Source organism: Hyperoodon ampullatus (assembly GCF_949752795.1).
Source record: "Hyperoodon ampullatus genome assembly, chromosome: X".
Taxonomy (NCBI): domain Eukaryota; kingdom Metazoa; phylum Chordata; class Mammalia; order Artiodactyla; family Ziphiidae; genus Hyperoodon; species Hyperoodon ampullatus.
Genome location: NC_136913.1, coordinates 88,492,080 through 88,516,806, shown reverse-complemented (window position 1 = coordinate 88,516,806; position 24,727 = coordinate 88,492,080). Strand labels below are relative to the sequence as shown.

General features: G+C 40.9%; 1 protein-coding gene across 2 annotated transcripts; it reads left to right on the top strand.

Annotated features, from left to right (window-relative positions):
- The first annotated feature begins 8,396 nt into the window (after window positions 1-8,396).
- TCEAL8 (transcription elongation factor A like 8) lies at window positions 8,397-10,389 on the top strand. Of its 2 annotated transcripts, XM_079726895.1 has the most exons (3): window positions 8,402-8,448; window positions 8,850-8,921; window positions 9,531-10,389. In XM_079726895.1, exon 3 carries the CDS (start codon window positions 9,573-9,575, stop codon window positions 9,924-9,926), a length of 354 nt encoding a protein of 117 aa, XP_079583021.1. In that variant the 5' UTR covers window positions 8,402-8,448; window positions 8,850-8,921; window positions 9,531-9,572; the 3' UTR covers window positions 9,927-10,389. The 2 variants fall into 2 exon arrangements, with proteins under 2 accessions (XP_079583022.1, XP_079583021.1); XM_079726896.1 differs by lacking the exon at window positions 8,850-8,921 and having other exon boundaries at window positions 8,397-8,448.
- Window positions 10,390-24,727: the final 14,338 nt, after the last annotated feature.

Here is a 24,727-nt window from a genome sequence, read left to right as displayed (position 1 = left end):
GAGCGGCTAGGCCCGTGAGCCATGGCTGCTGGACCTGCACATCCGGAGCCTGTGCTCCGCAACGGGAGAGACCACAACAGTGAGAGGCCCACGTACCGCAAAAAAAAAAAAAAAAAAAAAAAAGGAATACTATGAACAATTGTATGTCAATGAATTAGATAACTTAGATGACATGGACAAATTCCTATCAAAATTGACTCAAAAAGAAACCGATAATCTGAATAAACCAATATAATAATAAGTTAAGAGATTGAAATAATAATAAAAAATAATTATTTGCCCCCCAAAGCCCAGGCCTAGATGACTGTGCTGATTAATTCTACCAAGCATATAAAGAAGAACTAATACAAATCCTTAGCAAACTCTTCCATAAATAGAAGAGGAAGGAACACTTCCCAACTCATCGTAAGACCTGTATTACCCTGATACTAAAACCGGTCAAAGACATCAGAAGAAAACTACAGACCACTAACTGTTATGAATATATATGCAAAAGTACTAAACGAGATGATAGGAAATTGAATCCAGCAACATATAAAAATCACCATACACTACGACAAAGTGGTATTTATCTCAGGAATGTTCAGTTGCTTTAACATCTGAAAATAAATTAATATACATCTGTACAATGGAATACTACACAGTAATTAAAAGGAACAAACTTCTGATTCACACAACAACATGTATGCATTTCAAATGTATTTTGCTAAGTGAAAGAAGCCAGACTCAAAAATATGTGTATTGTCTGATTCCATTTATATGACATTATGTAGAGGTTAATCTACACAGATATAAAAGAGGCTTCAAGGGTGAGGATCGGGGGAGTAGTTGACTACAAAGGGGCCACACAAGGGAAATTTTAGAGTGATAGAACTCTTCAGTATGGTACTGTGGTGGTTGATACATGGCTATATGAATGTTTTCAAATTTCACAGAACTGTACACCACAGAGGGTGACTTTTGCTCTATGTCCATTAAAAAATATACAAATCAAGATGTAGGGGAGCCCTAGACGGAAAGCACACTGTTGCAAATGAATCTCCTGTATTATAGATGTATGCCATAACTTCAATAAAAAGGGTAGGGGAAAAAAAGAGCTGACCTAAGTTGCTTTGAAAAAGTGACTGGATATTATAAGGGTCAAGACAAAAAGAACTATACAGAAATGTTTTGTTCTGGTGAGGAAATTTGTTTCTCACAGGAGTACATGATAGAAGTTCTGAAACTACTTTAACTATATACTAGAGTTAAATAAGTAAGTAAATAAATTATGCATAAAGGAGAACCAGGTTTCTCACTGTCAGAGATAGAAATTAAAAATAAGAGGAGGGGCTTCCATGGTGGCGCAGTGGTTAAAAATCCACCTGCCAATGCAGGGGACACGGGTTCGAGCCCTGGTCTGGGAAGATCCCACATGCCGCAGAGCAACTAAGCCCGTGCACCACAACTACTGAGCCTGCGTGCCACAACTACTGAAGCCTGTGTGCCTAGAGCCCGTGCTCTGCAACAAGAGAAGCCACCGAAATGAGAAGCCCACGCACTGCAACAAAGAGTAGCCCCCGCTCGCCGCAACTAGAGAAAGCCCACGTGCAGCAACGAAGACCCAACGCAGCCAAAAATAAATAAAATAAATTTTAAAAAATAATACGAGGAGAGGAAGTTAAATGGATACGTGTGGTAATGGATTAGTCACATGTATCAGTATGAACTTGTGTGTGTGTGTGTACCTGTATATCATCTATATCTATAGAGAGCCAGATAGTTACAGATATACACAAGAAATAAATGTAGTGATTGTGTATATACAGTTTAATATTACAAGCATTTATCTCCTTGCTCTATCAGCTTAGAAGTTTGAGAAGCAATGACACCCCAGTAGCAACCAGAATACCCTGCATTCAGATCTTAATTACTAAATATGATTATCCAATAAAAGTAACCAAGACTCCTCAGAGAAATGGCTGATTATTAGGCTGGGAAAAGGATAATACAAGATGAATCTGGAACACCTTGTAGCACCAGAAAGTAAGGAAGCAGAAAAAGAATAAAGGTATGCTGACCTGAAAGAGCTCCCAATTGCCAAGGCTGGAAAATTTGGGCAAAAAAACCCCAAATGATTGTATTGTATTATAACCCTGAAGACAAAAATTCATGAGTCACACTGATAGAAATAAATAATCGTATGAATAAATACATGGGGGCGGTGGAAATCTTTCTTACATAATAATTTCAAATACTAAATGTAGAAGGAAATGAGGGATATAAAAAGTTACCATCAGGGCTTCCCTGGTGGCGCAGTGGTTGAGAGTCCACCTGCCGATGCAGGGGACACGGGTTTGTGCCCCGGTCCGGGAAGATCCCGCATGCCGCGGAGCGGCTGGGCCCGTGAGTCATGGCCACTGAGCCTGCGCGTCCGGAGCCTGTGCTCCGCAACAGGAGAGGCCACAGCAGTGACAGGCCCGAGTACTGCAAAAACAGTAAAAAGTTACCATCAGAACATCACAGTAATAATTGTTGCAGGCAAAATCCACAGAATGTTTGCATAGTCTCAAATCATCTGACCCCAATTATTTATCAATTACTGTGGTTGTTTTCAGATATATATCCACAAATTCTTTGATATTCCTCCCTCCAGGAGGTAGAGTTTAAATCCCTTCCTCTTTAGTGTAGGCTAGACTCAGTAACTTGCTTCTAACAAACAGAATATGGAAAGAGAAAAACAGTAACTTTACAAGTGGAGAAACCCGGCAGACTCATCTTAACCAAATGATCAAAGTTAACCTCACAAGTGATCAGTCATGTTGATGTCATGTAATCCTGACATTGTGATGAAAAGGGCACTTCAACTCTGTGGTATTCTTTCAAATCAATAACCCCAATGTAATTATAAGAAAACATGAGACAAACCCAAATTGAAGAACATTCTACAAAACACCTCACTCATTAAAAGTGTGGAGGTTATGAAAAATAAGGAAAGACTGAGAAACTGTGATAGAATAAAGAGACATGTTAACTAAATGCAACATTGTATCCTGGATTGAATCCTGGGGCAGGAAAAAGACAATAGTGAAAAACCTGGAGAAATCTTAATAATAAAGTCTGTAATTTAGTTAATAGTATTGCACAAATGTTAATTTCTTTGTTTTTATAAATGTACCACAGGTATTAGGCAAAGCTAGATGCAGGGTTTACAGAAATGCTTTGTACTATCTTCTTTAGAACTAAAATTATTTCAAAACAAAAAGTTTAAAAAATAAACCAGACTGAGTTTCAAAAACCCAAAACAAAACTCTCTTAATGAATGAAAGTGATTGAATAATTGAGGAAACAAACTGAAATGTCATTAAACGAATTCATTATTCAGTGAGAAACAGAGGATTTGACAGACCATAGTTGACAGCAATTACTGGAAAAAATAAAATTGTTCCATGTTTATACCAGAAAATTAGAACTACTTAATAAACTAGTTGCATGCACATATATGTATGCATTATGTGTATGTGCGTGGAACAGTATTCACTAAATACTGTTCTGCCACTTTCTTCACTCAAAAATATAACTTCAATATAATTTGATGTCACTACACATTTTTTATTTCATTACTTTTTATAGCTGCACAATTTCCACAGTGTAGATAATTTATTTAACCATTCCCATATTAGCAAAAATTTAAATCGTTTCCACCAACTTGAACTTTCAACATTGGAGTGGTTACAAAGTTGAACCAGATAAGGTTTTTGTCCTATGGCACTTACAGATAAGTAAGGGATACAAAGCAGAAAGTCAACAAAACAGGATGAAAGAGTTAGGATGGGTAAATAGAGTGCAGGCAACTAAGTCAGAATCAAGAGGTCAGCAAAGATTTTCTTTCCATTATAAACTTAATTTTTTAAAGCACCTAGCCAGCAACAACAGCACTCTCTCCCCAATGACTCTGCTTTTGCCACAGGAGAAAGTTGCCTGGTCCAAGCTGTAGTACAGCTGAAGTGTGCCTCTCCGCAACCTAGCAATATGCTCTACATAGATATGAACCTCAAGGCTTAAGCAAAGCAACCTCAAGAATCTAGCTGAGGTAGATCTTAAGCATTCTGTCACATAGTAAGAAAGTCTAAGCAGAACAACTCAAGGATTCCTATTACTGTGGTCAACATAGACACCATGGGGACATATGAAATGGCAGTGGTTATGACACAGCATTTCAGGTTCACAGCAATTCATAAGCATTATGCCCTGGATAACTAGAAACTCTTGGCCACAATAATCCACAACGTGTGCAGCATTTAGCTGTGAGTTCAGGAAGTGGGCAGAATTATCTGGAAGAGATGAAAAGTTGTGCTTCAAGTTAAGTTCATTTGCTTGGATGTGGCCAGTGGCTATTCTGAAGAGTTTGTGGAACTTTTGAAACTTACACATGCCAAATTTCCAAATGTCAGGAGGGATGGTAGAAGAGTTTACCCTCTGAAGCAGAGACTTACAATCTAAGTGGAAATCAGCCTGGGCTCTGTGTGTACCACTTACATCAGAACATGAGTGGATGCAGTTGAGAAAAGTGATGAAATGCGTTGGGTCTACTTGCACTCCAAAGGGGCAAATCATCTCAGAAGACAACTGCTTGAGTCCATGCATGGCAGCCAAACCTTTGGATCTGGAGATTTTGCCATACTGGGAGGGATGTTTTCAAGCCATAGACAGCGTGCTAGAGAAACGAGGGAGAGAAATAGCCCTCTCAAACTATTCTATGGGATGAGCTTTGAAAGAGCAATAAGAAATATGCAGGAGTCGCTGAATACAGAGCCTCAGGAAATGACTTTGAAAGAGAACATAGAAAACAATATTCTGGATATCATATTCTTGTATAAGAGCTCCTTTCTCCTCCCCTCACACCACTTGAAAGGCTTTAGACTTTGGAGCAATCCCCAGTTCCCTCTTAGTGTATAAAAACAGAATATTGATTGGGTGAGAGGTACATGGTGTCTACTCTCCAGAATTCATGTCTTCATTGTTTAAATCAATTTGTGCCCCCTTTTCATTCCTTTTTAAAAATAGTTTTTTGTTTTGTTTTGTTTGCTGTACACGGGCCTCTCACTGTTGTGGCCTCTCCCCCTGTGGAGCACAGGCTCCGGACACGCAGGCTCAGCGGCCATGGCTCACGGGCCTAGCCGCTCCGTGGCATGCGGGATCTTCCCGGACCGGGGCACAAACCCGTGTCCCCTGCATCGGCAGGCAGACTCTCAACCACTGTGCCACCAGGAAAGCCCTAAAAATAGTTTTTAATTGACAAGAATGCTCTTGTCTCCAAACATCTTACATTTAAAAAGCTACTGTGATTAACTTGATTTCAAAGGCAGCTGAATGCTATATCGATGCACTGAAATTGCTCAGGGACGAGGATGAAGGTAAAGGCCTGTACCATCTGGCTCTTGGTAAGGTGTGCACCAGTAAGCTGACTGATCTCTCTCTTATGACTATTTAGGAAAACAGGACAATATGCTCTGTCAGTAGCTCCATGAAAATGGTATTAGGGTTGTTCTGACTATCTGTAAGTAGAATAAGCAGAGGAGGGGGACAATGAAACTTCTGCTCCAATTTTTGTGCAAGCAGAAAGGAGGATTGTCTGTGAGCCAACTGGCATACAGCTACTTCTGAATCTCTGAGATTTCTGGGAGATGCACTATTTAAAATCACAAGAGCCACTCAAGCAGCATGAGAGCTGGAGCCTGACCCCCAGTCTCCATCAACCCACATCTGAACATCTGCCTGGTTAGATAACCCCCACCCAACACAAACACAAACACACAGGAAAGGGGAAAGGTAAAAGGCAACCTTTGCTAAGGGCGATATGAGGGGTGCAGACCCTACGTGCAGCATTGATGGGGCGGAGCGGGGTAGAGATCACTTCCAGCTGGGGTGGCTTTAGAGGCTGGGTGATGAAGGCTAGGTCCCTAAGAATGAGCAGGACCAGGATCTAGGAGGAAGAGGAGTGCAATCAGGTGGAAGAACATATCATGCAAAGACAAAGAGAGACAAGAAGGCATACTTGGGCATAGTGTATGAGAGTTCCTTTTGGATGGGGCAGAGAAGTAGATGATAAGTGTGGCTCAATTCTGATCAACACTGAATGTCAGGATGAGGAAAGTAGGATTTAATTCACAGATGGTGGGGTTGCCATCCAGGGCCTTTGAGCAGGAGAATGACAAGTTGAAAATAAGAAAGAGTGAAGTTTAATTTGATGGTAATGTGCAAAGTAAATTGAAGACGGAGAGGGAGGCCTGAAGGTAGATAGGTCGGAGAAAAGGTTACCCTAGTAGTCCAGTTTGAAGCAATGTTTATAGCAACTCTTTTCATTATTACTCAAAACTGGGAACAACACAAATGTCCTACTGAGGGTTCATGGACAAATAAACTGGAACATCCATATAACAGAATACTACTCAGTAAAAAGAAAAGAACGAGCTATTAATTCATGAAACAGCTTAAATGATGAATCTCCAGGGCATTATGCGGAGTGAACGAAGCCTGAATCTAAATGTGACATGTTGTAGATTTCATTTATGTAACATCCTGAAAAAGTCAAAAGATAGGAGTTGGGAATAGATCAGAGGTTGCCAAGAGTTCAGGAAAGGGGGTAAGGTATGACTGCAAAGTGGTGGCATGAGGAAGTTTTTTGGGGGGTGATTGAACTGTATCCTGATTGTGGTGGTAGTTCCACAAATCTATACATTTCTTAAACTTCATAGAACTGTACACCCAAAAAAGAGTCAATTTTGCTATATGATAATTCTTTTAAAATATCAGTTGTCCCTGTTAAATATAACATCTGAAAGGATGGAAATATTTTGTGGTACTTAATGGTCACATCTTTATAATTCAGTAGCTATATTTATATTAAAAAACTCTCCCTCGAATAATAGGAAATATATCCATCAACTGTGGAATAAATTCTTCATGCTTAAATATAAATGATAAAACATTAAGACAGCAAAAATACTTCCTCCAACCCTGCTTTCTCTGTGGTGGGCTCTGTTTTTGGCTACCACATCCCACCGTGACCATCCTAGATAAGAGACCCCTGTCTGCCTCCTTCCCCAGACTCTCCAGCTGGCTCCACTGGCCAGATTGCCATTCCTGGCACCAACATACCTCCAAGTACCAGTGGATTCGGGGTTGCGGGGATATCAATTTGCTCTTTTAACTAATATTTTTACTGCAATGATGTCCTCTCTGCTTTCTGATCATAACAATTATGCATGTCGATAGTTCTCTTTTCTAATGGATCAAAGTGAATGATATCAGAATATCTCAAGAGTGGCATGCATGAACAAAAATTCCACCTGTTAAAAAGCCTCACACCAAATGGTGAGATAGAGGGAACTCTCTCCTTTCTGAGTGTTTCAAGGATGTATGAGAGTTATTTTCCAACACATTTTTTTGAGTTCCAAAGTAAAGTTGACTCCTTTATAGACTCATCTGATTAGCAAGGCACTGGATCCTACAGAGGACATGAGAAGAGGCAGTGTGCCTAAAGCCTCCACTTAAAACTCAAGTGGAAGCCATGCAGCAGTCCTCATGAAAAGGTCAGACATCTAATACTTGATAACTTGAGTTCAGCCAGAAAGAGAAAAAGTAGTGGATTACTTACATAAAATTGCTAACAAGAGAATACTGGGCCTCTTCCCGCAGATTAAGTTGGGGTCAGTTTTTAAAGGCGCTGTTTTAATAAGATTTAAAAAACCTTTTCTAACAGAACAATATGTTGTGAAAACTGTCATTTCATTTGCAGCCATTAGAAAACTTTTCCAAAGTCTTAAAAATTCATGTAACTAATTTGTTCTCCATATTGTGTCAAATATTGCTTATGTGGTATCTCTTTCCTAAAAATCATTTTTAAAAAGTATGCTGATTGTTTAAAACATTACACAAAGAAAACTATTCAAGAGAACTAGTAAAAAAAAATCCCACACCCTCACTCCCACATTCTTTTCTAGCCGCCCTCCCGCCTCCATCTACCACCTTCGCCCATTTTAATGCTAGACAGAACTCCAAGGGAAATGGTGGACTGGAGGACCTTGGGGGAGGCGTGGAGGTGAAATTGGAAGCAGGAGAGAGAGATGATTCCCCAAAGAAGAAGGAGAAATGGTCGATTCACCCCGAAAGGCTGATTCTCCGTGGTAACCCGAGAAAAACGAGTAGAAACTGCAGGGAGAAGATACCAGTTTTGTTTTCTCTGATTGGCAAATACGAAAAAAGATTGACAGTATCAAGTGGAGGGAACACAGGGGGAGGGCTGCAGTGTTAAATGGGAGGAGTAACCGAAGACTCGAGCTCACTGATGACGCGACCCTCACGTGACCAGGAGTCGACGTGTGCAGAAGTCCTTATAGTCCAGGGCCTGTTTCCCTGTAGCAGCTCCCTATTGCTGGAGGAGAAAAGTGCCCCGGATCCTTTGAGGTCAGTATAAAGGTGGGCGCTGCCTTCGGGGCCCTGGGGCCTAGGGGTCAGAGAGCAGAAACCAAGCGTGGCGGGTACTGCTTTCCCAACACTACGGTTCCGCCAAACTCTCATTTTTGTGCAGGAAATTTGAGGCTGTTTGGGGGTGGGTGGGGGTGGAGAGGGAGAAGGACAGCCAATTGAGGGTCCCGAGAGAGAGACATAGCAACAATTTGGAAATAACTTGTCTCCCACTCCCTGCTTGCAGGGAACCGGTGGGCACGGGGGAAGGAGGGCGGGGTTGCCTTAAAAGGAGGGAGAGGATGAGGACGTGGGGAAACTTTAGACGAACAAGGCCAAGAATCGTGAAAGGGACCCGTGATTCAGGTACTGACCTGCTCACCAAGCACTCCTGCCTGCAGGACTCTTGGTCTTTTGGGAGCGATCCAAATCGAGTGAGGGAAGAGGGAGGAAAATCCCCTGGATCCTTGCAGGTCAGTGTAAAGGTGGAATTGCCTCAGGTCCCTTGGGGTGGCCGTGGGGGTGGGGGTGTGAGTGCGGATGACACCAAAGCCCATCCCGGGGTCGCTGCCGCCTCTCTCCATCCGGTTGAAGCGGAGGCCTGTGCAGAGCCTGCAACGGAAATGGGGCGGGGGCCGGGGGGAGGAGACTGGAGAGACGTGGAAGGGGGAGGGGAGGCCAGAGACTGGACCAGCCGGTCTCAGGTGAGAGGCTGGAGGTTGGAATGGCTTGGGAAAGCCCAAAAGGGCGGGAGTGTTGGAGATCCGAGGCGAGGGAGGGGTTAAATGCTTCCGCGCTGTTCCCGTTTCTGTGCTAGGAGAGGCCTGTAGCAGGGCCTGCTGGGAAATGGTGGGCTGGAGCGGGAGCGAGAAGATGGAGCTGGAGCTGGAGGGGGAGAAAGGGGAGGGGGAGAAAGGGGAGGGGCCAGGGGAGTTATGAGCCTGAGGATCTAGTCTTCTGTACTTGGAAAACTTTGACAATTAGGGACCTGAATGTGAAGAGGCCAGTCTCTATGGAAACCCATGCTCTGACTGCTGGTCCATTTGCCTGGCATCTAGTCGTTTTGTTTCCTTGTTTTCCAGTGTTAATTTATTCAAAAAGGAAATAAGAGAAAAATACTCAACATGCAAAAGTCTTGTGAAGAAAATGAAGGAAAAGCACAGAACATGCCAAAGGCTGAGGAAGACCGCCCTATGGAAGCTGTACCACAGGAGGCAGAAAGAAATCCTCAACCTTCTGAAGAAGGTGTAAGCCAGGAAGCAGAAGGAAACCTTAGAGGAGGGCTGACTCAGCGTGGTCAGGGATATAAAGAGGACACTCCGGTTAGGCATTTGGACCCAGAAGAAATGATAAGAGGAGTAGATGAGTTGGAAAGGCTTAGGGAAGAGATAAGAAGAGTAAGAAACAAGTTTGTGATGATGCACTGGAAACAAAGACATTCACGCAGCCGTCCTTATCCTGTGTGCTTCAGGCCTTGAATTCTTTTTTTTTTTTTTTTGGTCTGATATTAAAACCTGGCCCCTGCTTTCTTTCTGTTAGCATTTTCTGATGTATCTTTGACTTTTGTTTTAGTTTTAATCATCTGGTGGAGTTTTGTTTTAGGTAGTGTCAATATTACCAGCATCTGGATTTTGTATTTTGACACATTCTCCAGGTCTGTTTTTCAATTGGGAAGTTTCACACATAATGCATGAAAATATGTTCATTCCATATTGTAAAGTAAGACATAACAGGTTACAAAACAGCATATTTAGTATCAGCTCACATATGTAGGATAAAATCTCAAATTGTGTGTGTGTGTGTGTGCGTGTGTATACATACATATATCATAAATTTAACTGTGCTTATTTCTGTATGGTGTGACTTTTTTCTTTTTGCTTATATGTATTTTTAATGAACACGTCACACATACAAAAAGAATTAAAGTTTTTTTATAATTAAGAGTCAATCAAATAATTTGCAACCAGCTTATAAGGGCAATGGGGGCACCTAAATTCTTGATGAAAGAACTATTAATAAAAATGTAAACCTCAGATTACCTCTGGATCTCTTAGCCAGAGGAATAAAACTGGCAGTTATTACAGATACACTTGCTTAAGACTCAGTCTTTTCATGGGAAAACATTTGCCTCACGGGGCTGCTATGGGGAAGAAATGAGGTGACTCTGAGCTGTGCTTGGTGGGATCTTGTTCCCACCTATGCATACAGAACCCCAACCCACTACAGGACGTCAGTTTTGAGGGAGGGAGGGTCCTGGCATGACTCAACCTGCGCTCAGGAACAAGTCCAATAGGCAGGGAGGTGGGGACTTCCATGCGAGGCCTCTGCTGTTGAGCCCCACCCCTGGCTCCCCTGGGTCCTGCCAGGCCTGATGGGCACTGCTGCCTTTTCTGCTGGGCCCTTTGCTCTCTGCTGGCCCTGCTGCTGGTGGTGCCGTGGAGTCCTTGAGTGCCAAAGCCCCACTGAGTTTCCTGGAGTCCCCAGTGCGTTGAATCCCCACTCTGTCTTCTAAAGCTTCTCTCTCTGCTTTATAGTGATGCTTAACACAGGTGGGGACTGTTCCAGGATTGCTTGAGCCACAGTGTTTAGCAGAATTTTTAGTAAAACAGCCCCTTCCATTTTCAGCCACAGGACACTTCCTCCATAGGAGTCAGACATGATGAGTCCATTTTGGGGGTTGGACCAGGGTTCAAATTTGAGCAAAAGATGTCATGCTATAGTCAGAGTTGCTGCTCGAAGTCTAAGAACTGAGGTTTTGTCTTTCTCTTGTGGGATGATTTCTCCCTGAAGGCTCCTGTCAGGCCTGCCCTACTGGTTCAGAAGACTCAGAATATGCATAAATTGCACAAAGCAATATAGGAAACAGATCTAAGGGAACAGTTCCCTTCACCCCATCCCATCCCCAGTTGATACATGAAAAAAAAACTTGGAAAGTCAAAAACTTTATAGATACACTTAAAATAGAATGGCTACTATGTAAATGTTGGGAATTATATTTTCCCTACAGATCAAAGACTATATTTTCCTCCTGATATCCCACCTACTTGTAACACGTCATGTTTCAATATTTAATTGATTTCTATTTTTTTTTTTTTTTTTTTTTTGCGGTACACAGGCCTCTCAGTGTTGTGGCCTCTCCTGTTGGCGGAGCACAGGCTCTGGATGCCCAGGCTCAGCGGCCATGGCTCATGGGCCCAGCAGCTCCGCGGCATGTGGGATCTTCCTGGACCAGGGCACGAACCCGTGTCCCCTGCATCGGCAAGCGGACTCTCAACCACTGCGCCACCAGGGAAGCCCTAATTGATTTCTTGATTGATTATTGCTAAGGAGCCAGTAGGTTTGTCCAAATTCTGCTATTGACTCAATAGTCTTCCACAAGTCTTTTTTTTTCTAGTATTATGACAAGCAATACCAGAAAGAAACAGTTCATGGGATGGATTGCACTCCAAATGTTTTATCAAAGCCATGCATAATCACCTGAATCAGTATCACCTGGGGAGCATCTTTAAAAATACTGATTTCTGGGCCCCACCTAAGACTTACTGCCTGGAGGTGGGCTGTAGAAGTAACAGGTAACAAACTCCTCCAGGTGATGATGCTATACACTGAAGCATGAGGACAACTGCTATATACAGTATGCTTTTCATTATTACAAATATGAAAGTAAAATAATTAGAAGAAAATACTGGTGAACTTTAATTGAAATTCAGGAAGTAGAAACCTTATAACAGCATTTATCTTTTTAAGTATGAACTTTTAAAGGAAAAGGTTGACAGGTTTATATATAAAATTTTAAAGATTCATTTTAACAAAGACAAGATAAAAAGTCAAGGTGGGGGGAACTATATAAGATGCATTTTTCTTGACGGAACACCATCAAGAAAATGTTTGGCCATGCATTAACTCCTTCCAATATGAATAAAATATATTAAAGTTCTCCTGTGATCAGCTCAGAAAACCATGATCCATCCCTGTGCTCTTTGGCTTTTTAATTTTTTTTTCATTTTTAAATGTGTGATGCCATTTGCGGGGAGTCTTCATGTCACCGGCCCATTCTTCAAGGTTATGGCAGCCTGATGGATGCTGGTCAGGCTGGAGTGAGAAGAAGGTCCAGGAACTCACTTGCCAGCATTATAAGATGGGATGAATCCAGTGCACTGACACTGAGGTTTGGAACTGGGGCAGGATGTGGAAGGGCTCCCCCAAGGCACACCCATCTCCAGTGTGGTCTGACTTTGGTTTCTGTGCTCCAGCCTGCAGCAGGCACCAGACTCTCCTAAGCTGAAGGCCAGGCTGTCCTGGACATACATACCTGGAGGACAATGACTGTCCCCATTGCAGGTCGGAGCACTAGACTTCCTTTACCCCCTTTTTCTTTCACAAGGGGGCTTGATGGGGACTTTTGTTTTCACTGTTTGAAAAGCTTTATTTTTTTTATGGAAAGGCATTTTATTTTAAATACAGCCGTGTGTACATGTCAATCCCAAATTCTCAATCTATCCCTTCCCCCCACGCTTCCCCCTGGTAACCATAAGTTCATTCTCTAAGTCTATGAGTCTGCTTTGTAGATAAATTCATTTGTATCTTTTTTTAGATTCCGCATTTAAACAATATCATATATTTGTCTTTCTCTGTCTGACTTCACTTAGTATGATAATCTCCATGTCCATCCATATTGCTGCAAATGGCATTATTTCATTCTTTTTAATGGAGTAATATTCCATTGCATATATATACATACCTCAACATAATAAAGGCCATATATGACAAAACCTACAGCTAACATCATACTCAACAGTGAAAAGCTGAAAGCATTTCCTTTAAGATCAGGAATGAGACGAAGATGTCCACTCTCGCCACCTTTACTCAACGTAGTTTTGGAAGTCCTAGCCATGACAATCAGAGAAGAAAAAGAAATAAAAGGAATCCAAATTGGAAAAGAAGTAAAACTGTCACTGTTTGCAGATGACATGATACTATACATAGAAAATCCTAAAGATGCTACCAGAAAACTACTAGAGCTCATCAATGAATTTGGTAAAGTTGCAGGATACAAAATTAATATATAGAAATCTGTTGCATTTCTATACACTAACAATGAAAGCTCAGAAAGAGAAATTAAAGAAACAATCCCATTTATCACATCAAAAAGAATAAAATACCTAGGAATTTGCCTACCTAAGGATGGGAACTTTTTAAGGGAAGAAGATAAGACTTCAAAATTTACTAACTGAAAACGTTGGTTTTGATAGTCTTTGGCCAAGCAATTGCCTGATCTGGATCTGATCAGGTAACTTAGAGTTAAAGCAGGAAGGGCTGACCCTTCTCTCAGTGTCCAGTGAAATAGCTCCCAAAACAATTGGGGTGAAAGTGGGGATAGATCTTAGACAAGATCTCTGTCATGCCTCTCCCACCCACCTTGCTCAGACTTCTAGAAGGGCCTCTGTTGTGTCTGGGCCTGTTTGGGTGGTTCTGTAGTGACTTTAGTTCTGTGTGTGCCTGATGCAGTGCTTCTGATGTCTGCATCAGTCCAGACCTAGAGGTAGAGGAGAGAGCCCAGGTAGAGGAAGCTTGCAAAGACATGTGACCCTACAGCTCAGGAGGAAAGGGGTGTCGCCTCCTGTTTGAACAACCCCATGCGCTGTAGTCCTAGCCCACAACTTGGGGGCCAGGGCAGTCAAGTTATGAATTGGTACAAAGATGCTTTTGCAGGCACTGATGGTGGAGGAAGCAATGCCATTGTGACCCTTGCTCTTTAGGTCTGTCATCTGAGAAATCATTACCACTTTTTCTGGTTGGGCAATAAGGTGAAGATGAAATTCACATTCTTGGGTTTAGGAAGGCAAAGTGGTTATGTATATGACCTTAGAGTCAGATAAACTTGGGTTCCAATCTGGACTCTTCCCCTTACAGTACGTGACCTTGCATAAATCTTTTCTTGGAGACCCGTGGGGTGCCTGGACATAAAACTCTTAGATCAAAAATAAAGTTTCCTTTCCATTACCATCATTGCTGTTATCATCATAATTATCATCATCATCACCATTATGATCAAGGGATAGTACTGAGTAAATAACCAATGGATTCCTGTTGGGCACAGGTGTCATACTGTGAAGGATTGTAACAATCACTGGCGAAGCCTTGGAAATCCATCATCTGAAAGGGTTGACCCAGTATAATCAGAAAACACTGGCTAGAATTGGATTCTCTGCTTGTAAGAAGTGTGAGGTCAGATTGGTTCATTCATCTGTAAAATGAGTATAACCCACAAGACTGTAGTGGGAAATAATGCAGAAAACTATGAAATTCCTGGCATATAATGGCTTTCAGAGAATGTTAGATCTTTGATCATCATTATCATCAGTGTTGTCATTATCATTGTCATCATCATTATCATCAGATAATGCTGAGATAATACTCAAATATGAACCCCAAAAGTCTGTGCTCGTTCCTTTCATCCAGCCTTCTCCCTTGCCTAAAAGAAACAAATAGTACATAAACTAAATGGAAAAACTGTCATTCATTTGGAATTATAAAAGAAATAATTGAATTCTATATACATTTGCATCATATATGAACTCTGGTGCCATTTCTGTATTGTAGGATGAGAAAAAATTCCCTTCACATTTCCATTTTATTTAGTTATGTGTCAGAAAATGTGAAATCATGAGGAAAGTCTTGCTGTCAGGAATGACAAAATATAATCTAGAAATATATCATTGACACGGAAAGCTGTTCCTTACATACTGTTTTGTGAAAAAGCCAGCTGCAAAACATAAACACAGGTTAAGGATAAATACCAAAATATTTGAAGTGAGTATTTCTAGATGGTGTTATTACAGGAAATTTATAACTTCATCTTTATCCTTCTCTCTGTTTCCAATTTTAACACTTTCAATGAGCATGTTCAGTTTTTATAATTAGAAAAAAATGTCTTGAAGGTGAAAATAGTATAATTCTCTTCCTCCTTTCTCTTTAGCTGAGATAGGGGCTGTTGGATCTTGCAGTTCCTCATTTGCTTTCTGTTCCCTCTTACTTCTGAGGAGAACCTGGCATAAGTGTCAGAACTCTGTGGGTCCTGGTTGAGAAACTTCCCCTCTCTATGCTACCTCCTTGCCACTCTCCCTTGTCAGCTAAATTTATGCTGGATTTCTGTCTTTGGTCACAAGGTGGCATTTCATAATTACTTTCTAAATATTCTCCCATTAAAATGATCTTATTTTTCCAAAATAAAATAGCAATAAACAAAAATTTCAAAGAACATTATGAAAATGATTCCTAATTCTGCTTTAAAAATGTACAGGTATAGCAAAATATTGGAAGGATATACACTCAGTTGAATTTGCTAGAGACTCACAAATTTAATTTCATTTATTTATTCATTCAACAAATACTTACTGGTTGCTAACTATGTGTCAGCTAAAATCAATTTATCCATCTCAGACTTTTCTCCTGAGACTCTATTTTCAATTGCCTGCTGATATTGAACACTTGGACTAAGATAAACATTATCTAACAATATGGGCATAACCCTACATGGACACATACTCATCACTTTTAGCCAGTTTATCCCTTAATCCTGGAGGCTCACCATGTAAAGTGGAGAACGTATGAAAAAGCAGGAAAAGCAAAGGGTTAGAGTCAGAGAAACTTTTGCTGTAATAGCCATTTTTTTATTTCAAAACCTTTGTAAGTGATCAAAAGGATTCTTAGTAAGGCAAGAAGCGGATCAATAATATCAAGTTTCAAATGCAAGACGTACCTATACTATTTAAAGTTGAGAGTCAAAATCTCCATTATGCATTTGAACACCATTGATTTAGATGATTTCCAAGGCCTGCTTCTTTTTTCCCCAATGTTTACTGAGCTCTTGCTAAGTGCCCTGGCCCTTCGTTAGTTCCTGAGACTCAGCAGTGAACAAAACAAAGTTCCCGCCTTCATGATGCTTATATTCTGATTTACATACTTTAAAAAATTGAGGTAAAATTTGCATACAGTGAAATTCACAGATCTTAAGTGTATACTACTGAGTGTAAAATGGGACATTTCCATTACTCCAAAAAGTTTCCTGTCCTCTTCCCAGTCCCCCTCCCCCCACAAGTAATCACTCGGCTTATTTCTATCAATTTATATTATTTTTATCTGTTGTAGAATCTCAGATAAATGGAATCCTACAGCATGTACTCTTTTGTGTCTAGCACCTGTCACTCATTTTACTCGATATAATGTTTTTTTAAGATTCATCCTTATAGTTGTGTGTATTGGCAGTTGATTCTTTTAAAATCATTGCTGGGTAGTATTCCATAGCGTGAATATACAACAATTTGTTTTTCTATTCAGATTTTCTGGACATATGAGTTGTTTCCATTTTTAATCTATTATAAATATAGCTGTGTTGACTTAAAAGAATGCACAACGTGAGAGTTGTGAGTTAAGTTTTATTTGGGGCAAAATGAGGACTGCAGCTGGGGAGACAGTTTCAGGTAACTGAGAAACTGCTCCGAGGAGGCAAGGCGGGGAACCAGGTTACATAGAAGTTTTGTAAAGAAAACCAGGTATCTCAAGTTAAGGAATTTAGTGCTTTTCTGTGTATGGGAAGGTGCAAGAGTCTGGGCTCACTGAAATCATTTCTTTGATATGCGCCTCAGCTCTCTGGGGCCAGTATCTTGTGTTTTCACATCCTGAGTTTCCTCAGGGCTCACTGGCTCACGTTGGAGGGCTGCAATCCTTGATGACTGTGACACCCTTTGTTTGCTGATATGGCAGGAAATATTCCATTTATAAATATTCCATTCCAGTATCAGCTGCTATGAACATTCTTGTGTAAGTTTTTGGTGCATATATGTTCTTATTTCTCTTGGGTAAGTACTCAGCAGTAAAATTGCTGGGGCATAGAAGTAGCAACTGTTTGATTTTATATGAAATCGCTGAACAGTTTTCCAAATTTCCTGTATCATTTGGTACTCATATCAGCAATGTTTGACAATTTCAGTTGTCTTACATTCTCACCAAAATGTCAATGCCTTGAAAGAAGTCTAGAGAACTGTTCTAGATTAAAACAGATTAAAAGACATGACAACCAAATATAATGTTTGAATAAGGACTATAGTTTAGATAATAGTATTATATTGATGCTAAATTTCCTGAATGTGATCATTGTATTGTGGTTGTTTAGGAGACTGTTCTTGTTAGGAGACAAAATGCTGATGTATTATAAAGTCTGTGATTAACTTAAAATAGTTCAGCATTGAAAAAAAGATAGAAAAATATATAACAAGAGAGAGAAAGCAATTGGAAAATATTAATTGGTGAGTCTAATCTAGATGAAGGGAATGAGTATATGGGCATTCACTCTACTATTCTTGAAATATTTTGTAAGTTTGAATTTTTTCAAAATAAAAAGTTGGTGGTAGTGGTAGTTGGGGAAAGACAGAGATATCTGGTCAGTTCTCCAGAAGAAAAGGTGGCAGAATGAGAATCTAGAATCAAGATTGACAAATTTAGTTATATTCAGGCATGAGGTATGTCGACTAAAGAAAAACAACCTAAACTTTGTGAGCTATGTTTTATTCGGGGACCTTACTGAGGACTATAGCCCAAGAGACAGCCTCTCAGATAGCTATGAGGAACCATTCTGAAGAAGCAAGGGAGGAGCCAGGATATATAGGAGTTTTTGCTGAACCCCCCCCCCCAAGAAAACATGTAGTGGAACGAGAGATTACTGCTAATCACAACAAAAGAAGACAAAATAAAACCAGACATTTCAAGTTAATGATTTTACTTTCCTATGTGTGGGAAGGTGCACAAATCTGGGCTCATTGAAATTATTCCTTAGATATGTATCTTAATTATCTAGGGCCTATATCTTATTTTTCTTTTCCATCCTGAATTCCCCTCAGGGTGCACTGTTAGGGGGTGGCTGCACATGGCTTGCTGGTGGCAACATTCTTTGTTTACTGAAATGACAGGTAACATTCTTTGTCCACAAGTGATAGGTTATGCAAACAACTTTAGAGGAACACAAAGACAGGGACAGCACACTGAACTCTGCTTCTGCAAATAGTGTAAGAAATCGTTCCATAGGCCAGCTTGTTGGGACAGACCACCACATGTCACCAAAACCTTTTTGTGAGAGTTAAAATAGTAATATCTACACACCATGAATATGATCAGACTCCTGTGGGAGGAAGAGAGCTAGGGACTTGAGAACATTTAAGTATCCAGTTAAAGTGGACTAGGAGCAACCTTAGGATTAAGACAAAAAGAAGAATGCAGTTTAATTAGAAAAGCCCATAGTACTGTATCAGATCTTGATGTGGACAGACTATGCGAGCTGCTTTGCCAGCAGTGAAAGTATCAAAAAAAGAGAGTCACAGGGATCAACGTTAGCCCTGTCCCATTCAATCACCATCCAGTGCAGGAGGAAAGCAGTGGTCTGGAAACCCAGAGTAAGTGTTCAGAAAGTGAGTGTAAGGAAACATAAGGATGCTAGGAATGGAGTAACAGGTTGTGAAGATGTAGCAAGGATGGGCGTAGAGCAAAAGGATCCAAAGCAAGAGTACTCTATTTCGTATTTACACAAGGGCTAAAAGTGCAACTGAATTCAGACTAAAAATATACCAGAGATATAGTATAGTGGTCTCTCAGGACATAAAGTTGCCCCCCAAGAGCCACATTTTACTCTCATCTTCTAAGCATTACACAAATGGCATTCATCACCAGTAACAGCTAAAAGTTGATATGAGAATACACGAAAATGTTCTCTACACATCAGGTTCTTCTTATCTTTGAGAATTCTGCAAAAGCCAAATGAGAATTTCCCAAAGAGATGCTGATTTCATAGGGCTGTTTTAAGGATTATTAAATGTGACATCTTCCTGTATGGAATTCAGGAATCATCTTTTTTTGGGATAGGGCAATTCTTCAGGTAGGAAGTGTGAAATAAAATTCATATTTTATGGTAAGACAAGAAAAATTTAAACATAAAAAATTTTCTCTGCCCTTTGGCCTCCTCTCTCCCCTCTACTGTGCATTGTGTATCTATATTATGCATTGACCAAACCTCCTCATCAGCAGAAATACCTGCTCATCCATAAAGGGCAACATTCTCCTAGCACCAATAAGACAACTCTTTAAAAGATAACATCCCTTCTTGATCTTGTAAGGGGCCATGACAACCCAAGATCCACTACTCACTTTGTACACTTAGATCTGTCAATAATACGTCTTTTCATGTACAGCCCTCTGTCTCAAGAACATATAACCGCGCTTTGACCTCTTATGGGTGGAACAGTTCTCAGAGCTTTCTGAGAGGCTGTTCCCGGGTTATAATCCTCAATTTGGCTCGAATAAAATTTTCCATTTCTTTCTTAGAGGGACTGATTAATTTTTCGTCGACAGGAGAACAGAAGGGAGGCTGTTACAGTAGTTTAAAGGAGGATAAGCAGCAGGTGTTGGTGACTGATTGCATGGGGACACTAGGAGAAAGTCTGGTGTGGGGAACTGGCTGAATCCTGGTGCCATTAATTTAGCTATAGACCCCAGAGAGAGATTTTGGTTGTGGAGAGAGAAGAACTGAGAAAACACTTAGCTCAGGGTAGGACATTTAGGTGGAAAAGTCCAAAAGTAAGTTAGATAAAATAATATGGAGCTCAAAAGAGAGATATAGGCTAGAGACACAGATTTAGGAGTCAATGCTTATATGAAAGTAAACATCATAAGATTATTTGAACATTGTGGTAGGCTGAACAATGTTCCTCAAAGGTATCTAGGTCTTAAATCCCTGGAACAGGTGAATTTTACCTTGTATGGTAAAAGGGACTTTGCCGATGTGATTAAGTTAAAGATCTTGAGATGGGGAGATTATCCTTGATTATTCAGGTGGCCCTTAAAATGCAATTGCAAGTGTCCTTATGAAGGGAGGCAAAGGGAGAGTTGACTTCAGAAGATGAAAAGGCAATGTGATAATGGAAGCAGAAAGTATAATGGTGCAACTACAAGCCAAAGATAGCAGGCAGCCAACTAAAAGCTGGAAGAGGAAAGCAATGGGTTCTCCCCTGGAGCCCTCAGAAGGAACCAGTCCTGCCAACACCGTTAGTTTAGTCCTGTAAAACTCAAACTTTGGAGTTCTGACCTCCAGAACTTTAAGAGAGTACACTTCTGTCATTTTAAGCCTCTAAGTTTGTGGTAATTTGTTACAGTAGCAATAGGCAACTAATATAAACATTTTGAGAAGGAAAGAAAGGTCTAGAAAGAACTGTAAGGTATACCAATATTTCAGGGGACCTACAATATAGCTTACTGGCTATGAGCACAAGTGGTGGTGTCAAACAGATCTGGATTCAAATTCAGCTCTACACTTAAGAGCTGTGTGAATTTGGGCAAGTTTTTAAAACTATATACCTAAGTTTCCCTGTCTGTAAAATTGGGACAATAACACTATACCTCAAAGGACTTTAGTGAGGGTTAGAGGTGAATAGGCAACTAATGTACCTGGTACATAGCAAGTACTTCATAGATGGTAGTTTTGGAGAGCCACATGTGTAAGCATGATTTATAGCTATTATTGTGTAGTTAATAAATGTTTTAATGTGGAGATGAACCAAAACTCAATGTTAGTTTTTAGAGGAGTTGTATTAGCTTGTCCAGCTCAGTTTAGCAATGTAAGAGACTATATGAGGCTTGATGCCAAGGCCTGCACTGTTAATAAAGAATGCATCCATCTGGACTGCCGTACGTGTATATGCGTGTTGCATACATATATAGATTTGGGAACAAACAGGTAAAAATGCAGTTTGTTGAGGATATGAGATGGCAGAAAAATCTTTTTCTACTTTAATAGTACTTGATGACTGTGATAATAACACCACGTCCTCTGTTAAGGTCTCTCTCCTTCCTGATCCCCTTAAAATTTTCAGGTATCATTTACATGCAAGTGAATTATGGTTACAAAGTTAATGATAAGTTACCTCTTTGGAAGAGCATAAACTCAAACTGTTTTTCAAATCCCTTGGTTCTTTCTAAAGTTTCTAAAGTAGAACTTAAAACAACCAATGACAAAGAAATGAGAAAAGAATAATGTTAAAATTGAATCTGGAGCTGGAGGAATGTTAACAATCTTAAACAAAACCAAAACAAAAAACATTTTCTCCTCCCAAATAAAAAATAGTTTTATTGTATTTATGATTTCAAAAAGAAACTATGCAGAAAAATCTTGAGAATTAGTAAAACTCACACTTTAGATCCCTGCCACCTTGCATGACAAAAGCAAGTTACTTGGTAGGCATTGGTGGCTGGGGGGAAAGGTAGGAGGAGGGAGGGAGGTGGCAGGAGAGGCAGAGGACAGAAAAGCAGAAGAGGCCAAGGCCTGGTGGGAGTAAGGATGAGAAGTGGATGGAGACCTTCATCAGTAACCAGAGAAATGGAAACTCCAACCTCAGGCTATGATGCCACTTGTAGTTCCTCAGATTGGTGAGAACTAGAATGAATGACAGGGCAGTGCGCCGTCGGGGCTCCCCATACAGATGGGTGTAAGGAGGGGCGCCGTCTCTGTGAGTGTGTATGTGGCAGGAGTGTGGTGGGAGTTCCTGATGCACAGCCTGCTGCCTGAGAGGTGGATGGGGGTCCTCGGAGCCAGTTGAGGGAGGTGGGGCGGTTGGCAAGCTCGGTAATGACGTGAGGACCTCCTGTGACCAGGAGCCAAGGTGTGCATAAGTCCCTCTAGTTCAGGTCTTTTTCTCTGCAGTACTCACTCCCCTTTTCCACTGAGGGAGGCTGGCATCTGGCCAAGAGAGGGAAGGGGATGAATGCACTTCCCTAGAACAAAGCAGGTCTGTGTGAGCAATTAGACCAGGAACTCTGTGTTGATGGTGGCATGAGTGGGTGCATGGAGGCGAAGGAAAGCAAAGAATGAAGTCAGTCTGGGCCTGTTTCATCGACACCTCTTTAACCTTTTGGAACAAAAATGATGGGCCTTGGGATGGAAGGAAGGGCTGGAGAAGAAGGGTCGGGAGGGAAGGAGGGAACACAGAGACTTGGGAATAATTTGGGAATAATCCGCTGATTTTACAGCCTGTCTACAGGGAAGCGGTGGATAAACACGGAGATGAGCCTTGAAATTAAGAGGGAGGAGGAAAAACAAATGATTATCTAGGGGCGCACAGTGCATTAACAAAGACTAGGAAATCATTAAAACGAATTCCCTACTCCAATAAGGTGGGTATTTCATGGCTGGGGGTGGGGGCGAGGCAGGGCAGGGAGCAGGAGATTTGAGACTTGAAGAGATGGTGTAGGCCAGTCTTAAAGGAGACCCTTGTCTAGGGTACTGGTCTGTTCACCAAGCAATGCCATACCACACTGTCTGTCATCTGTCTGCAGGTCCAAATGTCCATTAGCTGTGTCTCAGTCCAAGAGGGAAAAAGGAGGAAGAAACTGCTTGGGATTGGGGCAGGTAGGTATGACACAGTGCCCTGGACTGGAGCCCCTGGTGCTGGTGGGCTGAAGGAGTGGATATGGTGCAGGCCAGAACATAACTAGGACTTCACACTGCTCCTACTTGCCCCTCAGTCAGTAAAAGAAGACTCATAGAAAGAACTAAAGGGGAAATTGTTGAAAGAGACTGAGGGAATCTAGAGGTGCCCTTTGGGTATGGGAGAAAGGCAAGAAAGAACCTGAAGAGAACAGAGGAGTGAATTACAGGATGAGAGATACTTTTACACCCTTTTACTTGATTCAAGAAAGCAGATGGGTGATGGAATGAACAACACAATAGAAAAGTGTCTGGAAGAGACAAAAAAGATTAAGAAATAAATTTAGAGTAATGCATTGGAAGCAACGACAGTCCAGGAAGCAGCCATATCCGATTTAATGCTTTTTGCCTTCAATTCTTTTGTTCCTATATAATTAGAGCCTGACTTTTATTTTTGGTGGCATTCTCTAGTTATAACTGTGCTCATCTTATTTTTGAACTTTTGATGGTACTGGTTTTATTTTTTTAATTTATTTTTTATTGAAGTATAGTTGAATTACAATGTTGTGTTAATTACTGTTGTACAGCAAAGTGACTCAGTTATACATATATATACATTCCTTTTCATATTCTTTTCCATTATGGTTTGTCACAGGATATTGAATATAGTTCCCTGTGCTATACAGTAAGACCTTGTTGTTTATCCATTCTATGTATAACAGTTTGCATCAGATAATTCCAAACTCCTGCTGCTACCCTCTCCCACCCTCTCCCCCTTGGCAACCACCAGTCTATTCTCTTTGTCCCTGATTCTGTTTCTGTTTCATAGATAGGTTCATTTGTGTCATATTTTAGATTCCACATATAAGTGATATCATATGGTATTTCTCTCACTGACGTACTTCACTTAGTATGGTAATCTCTCATTGCATCCATGTTGCTGCTAATGGCATTATTTCATTCCTATTTTTTTTTTTTTTTTGCGGTACATGGGCCTCTCACTGCTGTGGCCTCTCCCGTTGTGGAGCACAGTCTCCCGACACGCAGGCTCAGTGGCCATGGCTCACGGGCCCAGCCGCTCCGCGGCATGTGGGATCTTCCTGGACCAGGGCACGAACCCCTGTCCCCTGCATCAGCAGGCGGACTCTCAACCACTGCACCACCAGGGAAGCCCTATTTCACTCCTTTTTATGGCTGAGTAGTATTCCATTGTACTCATGTACCACATCTTCTTTATCCACTCATCTGTTGATGGACATTTAAGTTGTTTTTATGTCTTGGCTATTGTGAATAGTGCTGCTGTGAACATAGGGGTGCATGTATCTTTTTGAATTATAGTTTTGTCTGGATATACGCCCAAGAATGGGATTGCTGGATCATATGGTAATTCTATTTTTAGTTTTCTGAGGAACCTCCATACTGTTTTCCACAGTGGCTGCACCAACTTATGTTCCCACCAACAGTGCAAGAGGGTTCCCTTTTCTCCACACCCTCTCCAGCATTTGTTATTTGTAGACATTTTAATGATGGCCTTTCTGACCCGCGTGAGGTGGTACCTCATTGTAGTTTTGATATGCATTTCTCTAATAACTAGCAATATTGAGCGTCTTTTCATGTGCCTATTGGCCATCTGTATTTCTTCTTTGGAGAAATGTCTCTTTAGGTCTTCTGTCCATTTTTTGAGTGGGTTGTTTGTTTTTTGGTGTCAAGTTATATGAGCTTTGTGTATACTTTGGAAATTAAGCTCTTGTCAGTCACATCATTTGCAAATATTTTCTCCCATTCTATAGGTTGCCTTTCATTTTGTTTCTG